The sequence below is a fragment of the Nyctereutes procyonoides genome, unplaced genomic scaffold (genome assembly GCF_905146905.1).
Source record: "Nyctereutes procyonoides isolate TBG_1078 unplaced genomic scaffold, NYPRO_anot_genome, whole genome shotgun sequence".
Taxonomy (NCBI): Eukaryota; Metazoa; Chordata; class Mammalia; order Carnivora; family Canidae; genus Nyctereutes; species Nyctereutes procyonoides.
Window position 1 is genome coordinate 74,373,441 of NW_026575052.1, and position 16,962 is coordinate 74,390,402.

The window sequence follows — 16,962 nt, forward strand, 5'->3', positions numbered from 1 at the left end:
AATAAAGTAAATGGCACATTCATAGCCATGCCTGACTAAAATCAAATAACTCTGTTCTTGATGTTTTTATATTTTATTGAGTAAATGATATTTATAAAAAACTGAATTCTGAATCAGACTGCAAACAAACGAGTCTTCTCTCATTTTACTGATCTAAGAAGCAACTGACTAAACAGAAATCAGAAACTGGTAAACATACCGAAGCTTGGAGAAAACTGAGAGGACGGCATTAGGAGTCAAAGCTTGAAATATTTTTTTAAGATTTTTTTTCTTTATGAAACCAAAATATTACTAGGTGTTTATATCATTTCTTTTCCATTTCTTTCCTTCCTTCCCACCTTCCACTCTGTAAAAATACCGAACAATCACAACATAAGATGTACCTGTTGGAAGAGGTTCTGCGAGTTCTTCTTTCATGGAATGATGGAATGACAGACAACTCTTTGTAAGCACGATGTCATCCAGGGCAATATCCCCATGGTGTCCTTCACCAACTCTGCCTTCAAATTTGAGTTGGAAGTCCTCATCACCAGGCAGTGATAGTTCTTTCTGCTGCCAGAAATTGCCTTGTTCTATGGTGAGTTTAAGTAGGACCCTTGTTTGGTTCGAGACTGATACCTGGATCAAGGCAAGTGCCCTAATGCCATTTCCATACATGTGATAATGAAAAATTATCTGTAACCAAAAATAGGAATATTGCATTTAATTAGTACAATTCTACTTTACTTTATATTATATTGCCCTCTCCTTTGTGAACAGACTCCTAAAGGAAAAAGGAAAACTAGATCTGCATGTCCTATTGTTCTGTGAGTGAAGTTAGGCCAGCCTTAAATTAGAAGTTATAGAAAAAAAAAATTAGAAGTTGTAGTATAAGGAAAACAAAGCAGTAAGAATCAAATAAGATTTGGGGGGGAAATTGAGCAGAGTTTATTTTTCATCTGACTTTTAAATGCAGACTCCTTGATAAACTCTTAAAGTCCACCCTCTAAGGAATAAAATATCATGAAAAGTGATTCATTGTCTAAGGACTTTCCATGATTAAGCAATAGTAGGAAGCAAAGAAGACCATTTTCAGTCTCATAAAACTTTTTATATATTTATTTTTTATTGGTGTTCAATTTGCCAACATATAGAATAACACCCAGAGCTCATCCCATCAAGTGCCCCCCTCAGTGCCCTTCACCCAGTCACCCCCATCCCCCACCCACCTCCCTTTCTACCACCCCTAGTTCTTTTCCCAGAGTTAGGAGTCTCTCATGTTCTGTCTCCTTTTCTGATATTTCCCACTCATTTTCTCTCCTTTCCCCTTTATTCCCTTTCACTATTTTTTTCCTTTCACTATTTTTTATATTCCCCAAATGAATGAGACCATATAATGTTTGTCCTTCTCCGATTGACTTATTTCACTCAGCATAATACCCTCCAGTTCCATCCACGTCAAAGCAAATGGTGGGTATTTGTCGTGTCTAATGGCTGAGTCTCATAAAATTTAAATCATTTTCTTTAAAATAGTAGAGTATGCTGTTGCTTATTCTACTATATTCTTGCACTTGAAACACACTTTTAGTCTGACAAGATCTTCAGGACTCTACTATATGCCATCAAACTACCAGAACAGCATTACCCAAATTTAGTTGAAATGTTAGAAACATGATGGCAGAGAGAAGCCTAGGGTATTTTCCCACCAAAGAAAAATTAATATAAGTATTTGCAAGTATTAACATCCTAATGTTTCAAAGATGGGAGTTCACCAGATTTTTAGTAATTATCACACAGAAGGGAAAAGTCAGGGGAAGTTCTCAAAGAAACAACAGTGCAGGTTAGAAATAATAGGAACTCAAGAGCATTTTCAAGCTTTTGTCTTGTCATGTATATGAATGAACACAGTAAAGGTGAATGATCACACAGGAAAAAGACATTTTTATTGAAACACTAATAGTCATGGATATTACTCTCTAGAGAAAGAAAGAAACGAAGGTGCTTAAGGGTAAAGAATTTGATTAAACAAAATATGCAATGCACACTTCAAAAAGCATCAACTGAGAATAGGTAAGCCATGTGAAGTGACTCTACTCAAATTTCCCAGCTGATGAAACCTGCAGGTACTCTTCTGTAATCCAAAATGGTTCCTTCTGTTGACAAACCTTTCCAACACGAGCTCTGTGATCATTATGACTTGTTCTGGGAGAGGACCCATGAAATCTGGGTCACATGACTCCTTAGAGTAAGAACATATGTGGCTTACGCCTGTATGATTGGCATAACATGTCTTTTTGGATCCCCTGCAGTCACAGACATGGTCTTTCTAGGGCTCTGCCTTATTTTGTCTTATTTGTGCAACAAATCTCAGGCCCATGTTTCATGTCACAGGAAATATTTCCCTGTCTTCATGAGGTCACTTTTTGAATGATCCTATGTAGCTAGCACGCAAACAAACATATAAACCCCTCTATTTTTACAGAAAATACTTGACAACAACACGGTCTAATCACAGGGCATTGTGAGGGAATAAAACTCTTCTAAGTACTAAATTCTTGTAGAGAGGCACTTTCAATGGAAATTTCAGAGTTACTCAAAGGTCTCATCTCTACCCACATCCATCTGTCTCATTCCTCCCACCCCTCATCCCTCAAAAGGAAGAAAAATCTTCAATTTGATTTTGTTCTGCTTGAAGGTATTCTACAAGGTCAAGTGACAGAAAGGATTTTCATGAAAATTTGGGAGGTCACTATTGCTTACCTGATATACATATTTTTTATATGAGCGACACAATCATTCCCAGCATGACCTTTCCTCACTCCTTTGTATTCAATCTATATCATAAATATTCATAAAATAAACCATTCATCATTAATTTTTTTGACATTTCTTCTAGGCATATTTCATTATTCTCACACAGGTGTTTAAAACAGTAGGGACTACAGTTTCAGGACCAGGGAAAAATAGAGAGAGATAAAATCCTGAGTTGCTAGAGTATGAAAAACAAACCTTTGGAGCGTTTTCACAGGAAGCCTACATAGAAAAGCTGAGAAGTCAAGCTGGAATTCTATACATTTTATATTTAATTTTTAATTAGCTTTCTAAGACTAAAACAAATTTGCAAATTTCAGAATATTTTATGGATGTAGAGAGATATATAAAGACTTGACATATAAAAATCCGGTGTGCTTGGGCTTTGTTTTTGAGAAAGTTATCAAGTAATTTGGAAAACAACAAAAACAGACAGAAATATATTTGATTAAAACTCTTTTTTGGGGGGGCAGCCCGGGTGGCTCAGAGGTTTAGCGCTGCCTTCAGCCCAGGGCATGATTCTGGAGACCTGGGATGGAGTCCCACATCAGGCTCCCTGCATGGAGCCTGCTTCTCTCTCTGCCTGTCTCTGCCCCTTTCTTTCTTTCTTCTTTCTTTCTTTCTTTCTTTCTTTCTTTCTTTCTTTCTTTCTTCTTTCTTTCTTTCTTTCTCTTTCTTTCTTTCTTTCTTTCTTTTTCTTTCTTTCTTTTTCTTTCTTTCTTCTTTCTTTCTTTCTTTCTTTCTTTCTTTTTCTTTCTTTCTTTCTTTCTTTCTTTCTTTCTTTCTTTCTTTCTTTCTTCTTTTCCTTCCTTCCTTCCTTCCTTCCTTCCTTCCTTCCTTCCTTCCTTCCTTCCTTTTTCTTTCTTTCTCTCTCTCTCTGTCTCTTGTGAATAAATAAATAAAATCTTAAAAAAAAAAACACTTTTTTTGCCAAACGCACAGGATACAGTTTAATGTTACTCTGTTTGTTATATCTACTCTAGACTGTTGAGTTATCTCTCTAAAACTCTAATCATGAAAATTCTATCAAATGTCCCTGAAGAAATAGAAATGAGGTTACCCGCTGAGAGTTAAACTATGAAACCAACTTACGATAAGACAGAAAAACATCCAATACAAACTAAAAGTTTAACATGTATTAAAAGCACAACAATGGTAGGAAGTCAGTATATATACTGGTCAGTATAAAACAGAGATGCAAACATCTGTAATGGGTGCAGGTTATTTGAGTAAAGGAGTAAAGTTTAGAGCTTTGTAGGAGAGCCAGGTACACAAAAATATTACATCTGGATGACAATAAAGATTTCAATCATCTTATTGTCTCCCAGCCTGTCTTGGTCTCTTTGATCAGCTGGCAACTTTTTGGATGTAATTTGCTTTCCTTTCAGTGTGTAGACCCTGGAGAAAACACCAGTCCAAATATGTGTGTTCAGATCTTACAGAAATCACATTTCTCATTGTAGATATAAATAGATGGCACATTTATTCATATACCATTCTTGTAAGCAAAATTCTTGTGACGTCATCCCTGAGCATTTAATTTACATGTGTAAAGTGAAGTTTAGATCCTAATTCAGCTAACTTAAATCATTTGTGAAGTAAAAACAATCAATGGAGAGAAAGGGAGGACCTGAAAATACACAGTCATCATAGAGGCTGGTTGTCCCAAAGAGCAATACAATCCTATTTATAATTTTAGTAGTACTAACATTTTCCTTTAAAAGTTCCAAGGGATAATGGCCAAACTATCTTTTTTTCTTGCCTATAGAAGTTCTTCTACCTTCTTTAGGGCTAATTTTAGCCTTTACTTTTTCATGAAGTCTTCTTCAACCATTTGATAGTGGCTCCAACTATCTCTAACATTCATTCTTGGGAATATTTAACTATAAACTGCTTGAATTTTCTTTCTGATGGTGACATTCTCCTAATTATAGTAAGTACTAATTCGTTGAGGGGAAGCAGCTGCATTTTACTTATTTTGTACTATGCATAGTTACAGATAATAACCATGAAGTTTTCCAGTAGTTTCCAAATTCAAATATCTATGGAATTCATTAATAGGATAATGCTTTCCATGGTTTTAATAGCCCTTCTCTTTCATTCTTGTTTTATTTTCTCCTTTCCATACATGTCCTAGGTTGAAGAAATTCATGTTTCAGCTTTGGTTTGATCCTGGTCATTGCATTTTCTGTATTACCTCTATCAGCAGTCACTTATAACATTTCTGGGTTTTTTTCTCACCTTGTAGTTTTTGTTTCATCTACTTATGACTGGGCTTGAAATTCTGGCTGCTATCATGGGATGCTGAGGGAAACAGCTCTTTATGAAGATGTAATGTCTAGAGGACTTTCGTATGGTGTGATCAGCAGCTGGCTCCATGCCTACAGCAGGGATGCTGCTAACTTTCAGATTCCAGTCAAAGTCATCATCCTGCTCCTGCTCCCAAGAACAAAGGTCAAATTCAAAATCACAGGGATCCCTGGGTGGCGCAGCGGTTTGGCGCCTGCCTTTGGCCCAGGGCGCGATCCTGGAGACCCGGGATCGAATCCCACATCGGGCTCCCGGTGCATGGAGCCTGCTTCTCCCTCTGCCTGTGTCTCTGCCTCTCTCTCTCTGACTATCATTAATAAATAAAAATTAAAAAAAAAAAATTCAAAATCACAGCGCCCATTTGAGGTACCTGGAAAACATTTCCCAATTTAGGGTAGAGAGAAAAAGAAAATTAGCTGACTTTAAGATGCCATACAAAATTACAGTGATCTTGATCCATCATGTAATACTCAACACCTTGGAATATTATCCTGACACTAGCATTAAAATAGAATATTTTAAACTTATGTAATTATGTAATTAATGTTTCAGCATTTTATCTTATTTGGAAAAGATTTAGATATCAATAAATTCAACCCAATTTATTATTTAACCTAGTAAAACGTCAAAGTTTTATGTTACCAAATATTTTGAAAGCTATTTAATAGTTTGTCTACTATGCTTTTTATCTTTCAACTAACTTGACTTGTTCTAACAATTACCCATGAAAATTTCCTGAGACAAAAATCAACCATTATCTTAAATCACTTTTGCTGGCAAACTGCACCACTTGCAACATGAATTTAGCTAATAAGCTCAGGTAAAATAAAAGCTAATTATCAAGAGAGGCTTAGGAAGATGTGGGAGTAGGATAGTTCACAATTGGTTACTACTTGGTTTTTAGAAACTAAGTTTTCTAAGAATTCAAATTATGATAAATGTAATTAAGATGCTAGAATGGATCAGGGAAGCCACTCTGTATATGAGAAAGTAAGAGATGCATAACAAGGCATAAAGAATGAAAATAGGAATGAAATTTTTGTTAAGGGAAAAGAAACTAATTTTGTCCTAAAATGAAACTGATTATTTAGAGAGAAAAAACTTACAACAAAATCTGCATTGAAAAAGAAAAAGAAAAAAATGTAAAAGATTTGTGAAGGAGAAGGGTGCCTGGGGGGCTCAGTTGGTTAAGAATGTGCCTTCAGCTCAGGTCATGATCTCAGGGTCCTGGGACTGAGTCTAGCACCAGGCTGTCTGCACAGTTGAGTCTGTTTCTCCATCCCACTCTCCTTCTATGTTCTCTCTCAAATAAATAAATAAAATCTTAAAAAAAAAAAAAGATTTGTGAAGGAGATTCTCTGGAAAAATTTTTTTCTGGGGTCAGGATCAATTAGGATTGTAATAAATGAGTTTTAAAAGTACACTGCTATAAAACTGAAACTTGACTTTTCTCTCTGCTAAAAAGACAAAGTTCTTTTGGAGCACTGCTCTGCTCTTAATAAGAAATTGTAAGCAAAGTTTCTGTTTTGTCCTTATCAGGTCTCTGACTACATGAAACAGTTAAAACTTCTCAAAATTAAAGGAGCAAAGTTTTGCTAACAACTACATAACCTGATGTTTTTTTTGCCTTTGGAACCCTTTGCTACCACCTCAGTTAAATAAATAGTGAAACATTAAGTTTAATAGTAATCTGTGATCCTATTTAGGCATATGCTTTAGGACCTTCTGACATTTTTAATAAACTTCTCAAACATTCAAATTTTCAATAAAGTCTTTTTGACTAAAAAAAAAAGAAGAAATATTTTAGTGTGTTACACAGAGCTATTTCCATGGCTTGTGGAAGTTTATTTCTCCACAAATCTGGTTCCCCGTCCCAAAATCAATAAGAAGCTATTTTAGCATTACACACACTTCCTCCTCCAAGTACCTATTTGGTCAATGTAATTTTCGTCCTTCTTTCTTCTCATCTTTGCTCCTCAGGTCCTGGTAGGGAATTTGGGAAGCTTCTTATTCTATTCGATACACTTTTGGCTTGGGAAATGCTGCCTAAAGCAAAAGTTATTAATCACTGTAATTGTTTTCTAAAACATAATCCTTATTTTAGAGATGAGAAAATTGTGAAAAAGTAAAAAGTGTACTAATTGGAATTTATTATAATAAGCCGCAGAAATTAATTGGTTTAAGTTGCATGAAATACCAACTCTCTCTCCCAGGTCCCTAATGATATTTTATTACAAACACTGCTTAAATGTTTTCTTCCACTTCTAGAATAGCAAGACTTAATGAGTTCAACTATGACCTTTGATTTTTTGCCTGATAGATCTATCCATTTCTGATAGATGGGTGTAGAAGTCTTCAGCTATGATAGTGGATTCATCTATTCTCCTTGCAATTCTATTAGTTTTTGTGTCATGTTGTTTGACATTCTACTGTTAGGTGCATACATATTAAGAATGGTCTTGCCTCCTTGAGGAAGCAAGGGCATTATTATGTAATGTCCTTATTTATCCTTGGTAATTTGAGAAGTTTTTATCTTTGCTTCCTCTCCAAGGCTCTCTTTCCCTTAGGTAAATCTGAGTTTCTGATTTATATCATTTTCCTTCCTCTAAAAACATTTTTTTTTTTTGCAAAGTAAGTTTTCTGGGAAAAACAAAAAACAAACAAACAAAAAAAAAAACAAAAACCTCAATCTGTGTTTGTCTGAGACAGTATTTGTCCTTCAGTTTGAAGGATGACTTCATTGGGTGCAAATTCCAGGTTGGTAGTTCTTTGTTGTTTTTCTCCCACAACACCTTAAATATTTCAGTCTACTGTCTTCTCATTTGTACAATTTCAGAGATGTATACTCCTTACCTTTGTTCTTCTTTGGGTAAAGTGTCTTATCCCTCTGATTTCTCTAAGGATTTCACTGATTTTCTGTATCTTAGGAATGATATGCGTAGGCATAGGGTTTTTTGTTTTGTTTTTTTTTCCTTTATCCTGCTTCATGTTCTCTGCTGTGGTTTTCTGTCCAACATTCATTTGGTGGGAAATTCACAGTCATTATTCTTCCAAAAGTTTCTACCGTTCCTTTTTCTCTTCCTTCTCTTCCTTCTTCTCTTCCTTGTATCCCCACTCTATACATTACACCTCATGTTGCAATGTCCTTGGATAATCTGTTGTGTTTTCTCAGTCTTTGTTCTCTCTGCTTTTCAGTTTTGGAAGTTTCTGTTGTAATGTCCTCTAGCTCAGACATCATTCTTCAGCAGTGTCCAGGCTACCAATAAGCCCTTCAAAGCCATTCTCCACTTATGTCACAATGTTTTTGAGCTCTAGGATTTTTTTCTGATTCTTTCTCAGGACCTCCATCTCTCTATTTACATTGCCCATCTTTGCTTACATGCTGTTTTATCCACTAGAGGTCTTAGCATATTAACCATAGTTATTTGAAATACCCGGTCTGATAATTCCAAAATCCCTGTCATGTATCTTTCTTGTGCTTTCTCTGTCTCTTCAAATTTCAGGTTTTTGTGTTGGTTTTTATTTTTATTGTCTTTTAGTATGTCATGGGATATTTTCTTCATAACTGGAAATGATATACTGGATAAAAAGAACTGCTTGTAGATAGGCCTTAATCTGGGGAGAGGGGAAGTATTCTATTGTTCTATGATTAGTTCTCAGTTTGTGAGTGAACCTGTACCTCTAGACTGTGAACTTCACAAAGGTTTGTCAGGGTGAGAAACCCTTTTTCCCCCTCTTCCTCCCCTTAGGTGGAACAGGACAACTAGAGAGGATGAGCAATGGAAATTTCCCCTCCACCAGGTCAATTAGGCTCTGATAATACCCTGGCAGTTTAGGCTTTCATTATCTGAAGGAAAATATTTTTAGGAAGAACAGAGTGCTCTGTGATACTTCAAAATGTTTTTTTTCATGGTACCTGGGTGGCTTAGTCAGTTAAGCATCTGCCTTCAGCTCAGGTCATGATCCTGGGGTACTGGGTTTGAGCCCTGCCTCATTGCTGAACAGGGAGCTTGTTTCTCCCTCTCCTTTTGCCCCTGCTCATGTACTCTCTCTCTCATTCACTCTCCCTCAAATCAAAATGATTTTTCCCCCTCCTCCTATTTGAAGCAGGTAAGGATTTTTCTCTAATATTTACTGGGAACCTGGTCAAAATCTTCATAATGTTATATTTAGACATAATATTGTAAATAAATATTATAAATATAACTCCACAATATTATAGCATGTCCTGATAAGTGGGTTTCCTGAAGTTTTTAGCTCTTGGGCTTGTCTATATGGCAGCTCTAGCATTTCCATCAATGCCAATTCAGCCTTTCCTACCTGGATACTGGTTCCTCTACTGGATTCTGCTCCTGAATCTCTAATCTGATAATATGTGACTCCCTATATTACCTTGCCTCTGTTCAGTCTTGGGAACATTTGTCCTGTGTCCTCCCATCTTTTATGGATTCAATAAAGTTCTTGATTTTCTTTTTAGTCTGTTCAGCCTTTGACTTGTTAGAACAGAGAGTTGTGACTTCCAAGATCATCATACACAGAGTTCGAGACTAGGAACTACACAAACATCATCCTATAATTCTGTTGGTAAGTTATAAAGCTATAAAGGTAAGTGATGATGTTGTAAAACTGAGCACTGTGTTACTAAGAGCTTGTATCTTAGAAAATTGCCCATTTAGGATACATTTCATGTTCTTTATTTTTAAATGCATATGCATGATGCAGCACAAAGCCAATGACCAATTTGATCTTAAGTAATAAAGTGTATACTTTAAATTTCTTTGCATATAGTAATTCTTTATTAAATTCTCTCTGGATATTAAAGTGAAAATGAAAATCTTAAAAATCATAATTATATGTGAGATGGTGTCCAAAAACCAAAACCACTTAAGAAGAATCTAAGCTGCAGCATGTTGATAAACATCTACATAAAAATTTGTCTCTTTAAGAAAACTCAATTAAACAAGTACTCAAATATTTTAGGAAGTTTAATGTAAACAAGAATGGGAATGATTCTGGCCCTGAAGCTCTCCGGGCCCTGCTCTTCAGCATACAGGCCAAAGGAAGGCAGGTCCACATCCCAGCTAAAGCCACAGCAATTTTGGGACAAAGATCCTACACTATTCTATTACATAAGACTCTTTAAGAATTTCCAAATTGTGCTGAGCATCAAAATCATGCCTTTCTTTATGGTTGCATTCTTACAGTTAGCATAGGTCAAATACAATTATTTAAATACAGAAAATAACTCTTAGGCTCTTTGTAGCTAATAAGGTGAAAAATTTGAAAATACGTGGGCTCTACTATTGTTTCAATACCATTTGAGTATAAAGGACACTAAGATGAAAGATAATTTTATCACACCCTCCAGCAAAACACTTGCCCAATAATGAAGAATGACCTAAATTAATAATTTTCAGTTGTTGAAAGAACGAAAAATTTAAAAGCTTAAGAAAGCATCAAGACTAATATGCTTTTTAAAATGGTTTAATTTAACACTCAGGCTAACACTAATTTTTAATATTTTCAAGAATAGAGAACATTTTTCTGTCTTAATTCTGTTACCAAATGAACAGGATGGCATTTTCTATCCAATTGCTGATTCAATTTTAAAATTTCATTTGAAACATTCTGGTAACTTACTATTTCCCACAACAGACTAATAATCTCCTTTATTTTATGATACTAAAGTTCTCTTAAGTACCCTTTCAAAGGCCTGGGAGGTAAATACACTAAAATAATAATGAATCCCAAATCAACATCAAGTTAAGAATCTGAACAGTTGTCCCAGCTAAAAATTATAAAATGAAGTAACTAATTTAGTTGACCTTGTGTTGGAAAATACAGCTCGTGAAGCCTAGATTCCCATATAGACTGGCATCCAGAAAGGCCACTTGTATAAAGAAATAATCTGTGCTGGGGAAAAGCAGACTTATTCTGTTTCAGAAATCATACAAATGCTGCTCTGTGAATCTCTCTCATGCAAATTCTATTTTTCTTTTGATATGTACCATTGTTTTGAAGATATGTGTCCTTGAAAATTTCAATTCTAATGTGTAGGGTGGAAAATACAATAAGTAGGTATAAGTTGTTTGGATTTCACATCACTGTGGTGAGAGAACAACTTATAATTTGATATTTCACAAATTCCCATGGGTGCCAGGTGGGAAAGGCAGCAGTCTTCTGCGCAGATGCCAATTCCTGTGATTTTTATGGAGCTATTAATGCCAGCACCAGACAGGTGTGCCATCGGGAAGACAATGATCACCTTTGTCTATAGTTGTATCATCCATCAACCAATTTCTACATTTCTAAATGCTATAATTTTTCCATCGATCACTATCTTCATAAACATGAGACATCAGTCTCACTAAAAAAAAAGCCTCATAATTTTGAAAGACCATAATGCAAATCCTTTTAAGATCCAATCATCAAATTCTGAAAATTAAGATCTCACCGTCCTATTCAATTATTCATTTAATATAAATTTATTGAGCATATGCTATAAGTAAAGCACATTTAGGAAGATAAGAAACTAACTGGAAAGGGGGCTAATGTGTTTTGACCACAATCTGTGGCAGATTCTGAACATTCTCTTTGTTTATGTTATTTTAAGTCCTACAACATCTCAGTATAATAGTTATTTCTTTTATTTTGATTGATGAGAAAGCTGAAGTTCAGAGTGTGATACTAAGCAAAATACCTCATTATAAGTAGCAGAACTATCAGTTGAAGAATGGTGTAAATGGAACACTGTGCCACTACTTCTCTTTATAATGTGGGTATGCAGTGATCCAGGGTGGGGCTGCAAAAAAAAAAAAAACTACTACAGGATAAGAAAATTTATGTATCTATGAGGAAATTCTTGAAGAGATCTGTGTCTATAGGTAGACAAATATGGAGAGATGGAAGTTATCCACTTTGGTTTGATTCTTCTTGAGGTAGCCTGATATAGTTTATCAATTCATCTAAATATGAATGTCCCAGGGATGTCAATTTGTCACCCAAAGGAAGAAGGTTTTGTAGTCAAATGAATATGATGAATCTGATAAATTATATCCTTCTTTGGTAGATTTAAAAACACTAACATATTATTAACACACTAGCTCTGAGAATTCCCACAATTCTCACAACATGGAAACTATATGACAAAAAATATTCCCAATTTTTCTAAGGGAGCTATGTATTTATATTTACTTATTCATTTAGTAGAACTATGAGTATTGTGTAGATTACTACACTGATGATGCTCAGGACAAGGTTTACAAATGCTATTAAAATAAATAAGAAAAAAGGGAAATTTGAGAAGTTAGTTTCCAGTTATAAGTGGGACACTTTCTTAGCTTTGTGACTTTGAGGATTAGCACTTCCATAATAAAGTACAACAAAATGAGCAGCTTTAAACAATAGAGATTCATTCCCTCAAAGCTGCTAAGGCTAGAAGTCTGAAATCAATGTGTCCACAGTGCCACGCTCTCCCTGATGGCTCTAGTGGAAAATACTTCCCAGTCTCTTTATAGCTTCTTGTGGTTACTGGCAATCTGAGCATTCCTTGGCTTATAGATACATCCCTTCAATCACATGGCATTTTCTCTGTGTATTCTTACACTATCTTCCCTCTGGGTGTCTATGTCCATACTTCCCTCTTCTTAAAAGAAAAACAGGCATTGGGTTAGGGAGTACCTTAATCTAATATGACCTCATTTTAACTCAGTACATCTACAAAGACCCTACTCCCAAACTAAGGTCACATTCACAGGATATGAGTTTGGGATGACATAAACAACCCAGTACTAGAATGATTACATTTTTAAAAGTAACTATCTTGGGCTTTTGAGGTATATTAGCATATCATTAGAAAATTGGGGCACCTGGGTGGCTCAGTCAGTTAAGCATCTGAGTGGCTCATGTCATAATCCTGGGAACCCAGGATGGAACCCCACATCAGGCTCCCTGCTCAGTGGGGATTCTGCTTCTCCCTCTATCTCTGCCTCTTCCCTCTGCTCTAGTGCTAAAATACTTTTTTAAAATAAAATAATTATAATAATTATAATTTAGTGTTACTGTAATTCATTTTATGCCTTACATACTGCCTAGAACCAGGAGTGTTAAAAAATAATAGTAAATATTAATATAATCTTGATTTTAATGAAAGTATTTCCTTGTTCCCTTTGTTTAATCATCTGTAAGATGTTAAGGTTCTATCATTTTATACACTACAGAAATGGGTGTTGAATTTAAATAAATATTTTAGCACCTGTTATGATTTTTTCGGTAGTTTATCTGTTTACATGAACAGTGTATTACTTCCTTTAAGTGGTGTAATATCCTTACCTCAAAGTGTATGATACAATGATTTTATTGCTGAATTTGGCTTGCTAGCATTTTAAGTTCTACATTTGTATTCACAGGGAGTTTGAATTACAGTTTTCTTACTTTTCTAATTTTTTGGAGGCTTCATTATCAGTGATATATTAGCTTCATAAAATAAATTCAGTCATTTTGTATGGTTAGAATAGTTTCTTTGGCCATTATCAGTTCATTAAAATGTGATAGAACTCAGTAGTATCTATCTCAAGAGACAAAATTGAAGGACATTTGTTGATAACTTTATTTGACAGTTAATGGTCTATTCAGGTTTTCTGCTTCATTAGTTAATTTTGGTCATTTTTCTCAAAGAAAATTAACTATTTCATTGACATTTTCAAATGATCACAGAGTTATTTATTTCTATGTGGTTATTAATTCCCCTTTAACAAGCCTCCATTTATTCAAATGTCTTTTTTCTCCTTTATTAAAATTAAAAATTGGTGTTTTGTTTACCTTATCTGCTTTTAAAAATAATTTTGACTTTATCATTTGAATTGTTTTTGTGTTTCAAACTATTACTTCTTTCTCCTGAGTTTCTTAATACTACTTCATTTCTTAAAAATTTTTATTTTTAAATAATTCCAAACTTATAGAAAAGTTGTAAGGATAGCATAGCACCAGAAATCCTATTTACATTTAAATAACATAAGGGAATAACTGCTACAAATAATTAATTTATTCTAAAAAAATCAACAACTTGGAAGAAATGAGAAAATACCTGTTAAAAAACACCTTAAAACTGGAATAAAGCTGAATATGACTCTATCCATTACAAAAATTGCACATATCCAACTTTAATCTCAGATGGCTTCACGGGTGAAATCGTACCAACTTACACAGACTCTCTCAGGATCTAAGGAAAAGAGAACTCTTCCCAACTCTCCTTATGAAGCCAGTAAAATGCCAATACAAAGGCAGACAAGCAACTACAAGAACTTTAGAGACCAATATCCCCCATGAACGTTAAGTGCAAAACCTTTAGCAATACATTTTATCCAGGAATGTGTTTGAGTTAATGTTCAAAAATCAGATAATGTAATTCATCACTTTAACACAAAAGGAGAAAAAAATCATATGATCTTCTAATCTAGATACGGAAGAAGCACTGATAAAATTCATCACTACTTCATGATAAAATGATGTAAACTAGGAATAAAGGGGAGCTCTTTCAAATGGAGAAACGAGACCTGTGAAAAACATATAGCTATGGTCAGACTTAAATATGAAATACTGCAAAATCACCCTAAGACTGGGAACAGGGTAAGATAGTCCAAAAGCATCCCTTTTACTCAACAACTGTACTTAAAGTTCTAGTTTGTGCAGTAAGAATTAAAAAGAAAACATATAAAAGCATGCAAATTGATCAGTTGTCTACATAAAAAATTCTAAGAAATATGCATGGCAACTTCTAGAACCCTAAAAAAAGTAATAAGGTTTAGGATACAAGGAAAATAAAATAAAATCAATTGTATTTCTACAAATAGGCAGCAAAAGTTTACAGGTTGAAATTAGGAAATAATTTTATTTACAAGACTGTGAAAAGAATAAGGTACTTAGCAATATATTTTTATTTTTTTTATTTATTTATTTTTTTTATTGTTTTACGGTCATTTTATTTTATTTTTTTTATTTATTATTTTTTTTTATATAAATTAATTTTTATTGGTGTTCAATTTACCAACATACAGAATAACACCCAGTGCTCATCCCATCAAGTGTCCCCCTCATTGCCCGTCACCCATTCACCCCCACCCCCCGCCCTCCTCCCCTTCCACCACCCCTAGTTCATTTCCCAGAGTTAGAAGTCTATGTTCTGTGTCCCTTTCTGATATCTCCCACACATTTCTTCTCCCTTCCCTTATATTCCCCTTCACTATTATTCATATTCCCCAAATGAGTGAGAACATACACTGTTTGTCCTTCTCCGATTGACTTACTTCACTCAGCATAATACCCTCCAGTTCCATCCACGTTGAAGCAAATGGTGGGTATTTGTCGTTTCTAATGGCTGAGTAATATTCCATTGTATACATAAACCACATCTTCTTTATCCATTCATCTTTCGATGGGCACCGAGGCTCCTTCCACAGTTTGGCTATTGTGGACATGGCTGCTAGAAACATCGGGGTGCAAGTGCCCCGGCGTTTCATGGCATCTGAATCTTCAGGGTAAATCCCTAACAGTGCAATTGCTGGGTCGTAGGGCAGGTCTATTTTTAATTCTTTGAGGAACCTCCACACAGTTTTCCAGAGTGGCTGCACCAGTTCACATTCCCACCAACAGTGCAAGAGTGTTCCCTTTTCTCCGCATCCTCTCCAACATTTGTTGTTTCCTGCCTTATTAATTTTCCCCATTCTCACTGGTGTGAGGTGGTATCTCATTGTGGTTTTGATTTGTATTTCCCTGATGGCAAGTGATGCAGAGCATTTTCTCATGTGCATGTTGGCCATGTCTATGTCTTCCTCTGTGAGATTTCTCTTCATGTCTTTTGCCCATTTCATGATTGGATTGTTTGTTTCTTTGGTGTTGAGTTTAAGAAGTTCTTTATAGATTTTGGAAACTAGCCCTTTATCTGATATGTTATTTGCAAATATCTTCTCCCATTCTGTAGGTTGTCTTTGAGTTTTGTTGACTGTATCCTTTGCTGTGCAAAAGCTTTTTATCTTGATGAAGTCCCAATAGTTCATTTTTGCTTTTGTTTCTTTTGTTTTCGTGGATGTATCTTGCAAGAAGTTACTGTGGCCAAGTTCAAAAAGGGTGTTGCCTGTGTTCTCCTCTAGGATTTTGATGGAGTCTTGTCTCACATTTAAATCTTTCATCCATTTTGAGTTTATCTTTGTGTATGGTGCAAGAGAGTGGTCTAGTTTCATTCTTCTGCATGTGGATGACCAATTTTCCCAGCACCATTTATTGAAGAGACTGTCTTTCTTCCAGTGGATCGTCTTTCCTCCTTTGTCGAATATTAGTTGACCATAAAGTTCAGGGTCCATTTCTGGGTTCTCTATTCTGTTCCATTGGTCTATGTGTCTGTTTTTGTGCCAGTACCACACTGTCTTGATGACCACAGCTTTGTAGTACAACCTGAAATCTGGCATTGTGATGCCCCCAGCTATGGTTTTCTTTTTTAAAATTCCCCTGGCTATTCGGGGTCTTTTCTGATTCCACACAAATCTTAAAATAATTTGTTCTAAGTCTCTGAAGAAAGTCCATGGTATTTTGATAGGGATTGCATTGAACGTGTAAATTACCCTGGGTAGCATTGACATTTTCACAATATTAATTCTGCCAATCCATGAGCATGGAATATTTTTCCATCTCTTTGTGTCTTCCTCAATTTCTTTCAGAAGTGTTCTATAGTTTTTAGGGTATAGATCCTTTACCTCTTTGGTTAGGTTTATTCCTAGGTATCTTATGCTTTTGGGTGCAATTGTAAATGGGATTGACTCCTTAATTTCTCTTTCTTCAGCCTCATTGTTAGTGTATAGGAATGCCATT

General features: G+C 35.1%; 1 protein-coding gene across 1 annotated transcript in view; it reads right to left on the reverse strand.

The window, feature by feature from the left end:
• MALRD1 (MAM and LDL receptor class A domain containing 1) overlaps positions 1 to 16,962 on the reverse strand; it is a 761,302-nt gene that overhangs the window by 417,874 nt on the left and 326,466 nt on the right. Inside the window, 2 exon segments of the mRNA XM_055332672.1 lie at positions 359 to 675; positions 5,032 to 5,269. Of these exon segments, the coding sequence (XP_055188647.1) occupies positions 359 to 675; positions 5,032 to 5,269 (555 nt within the window).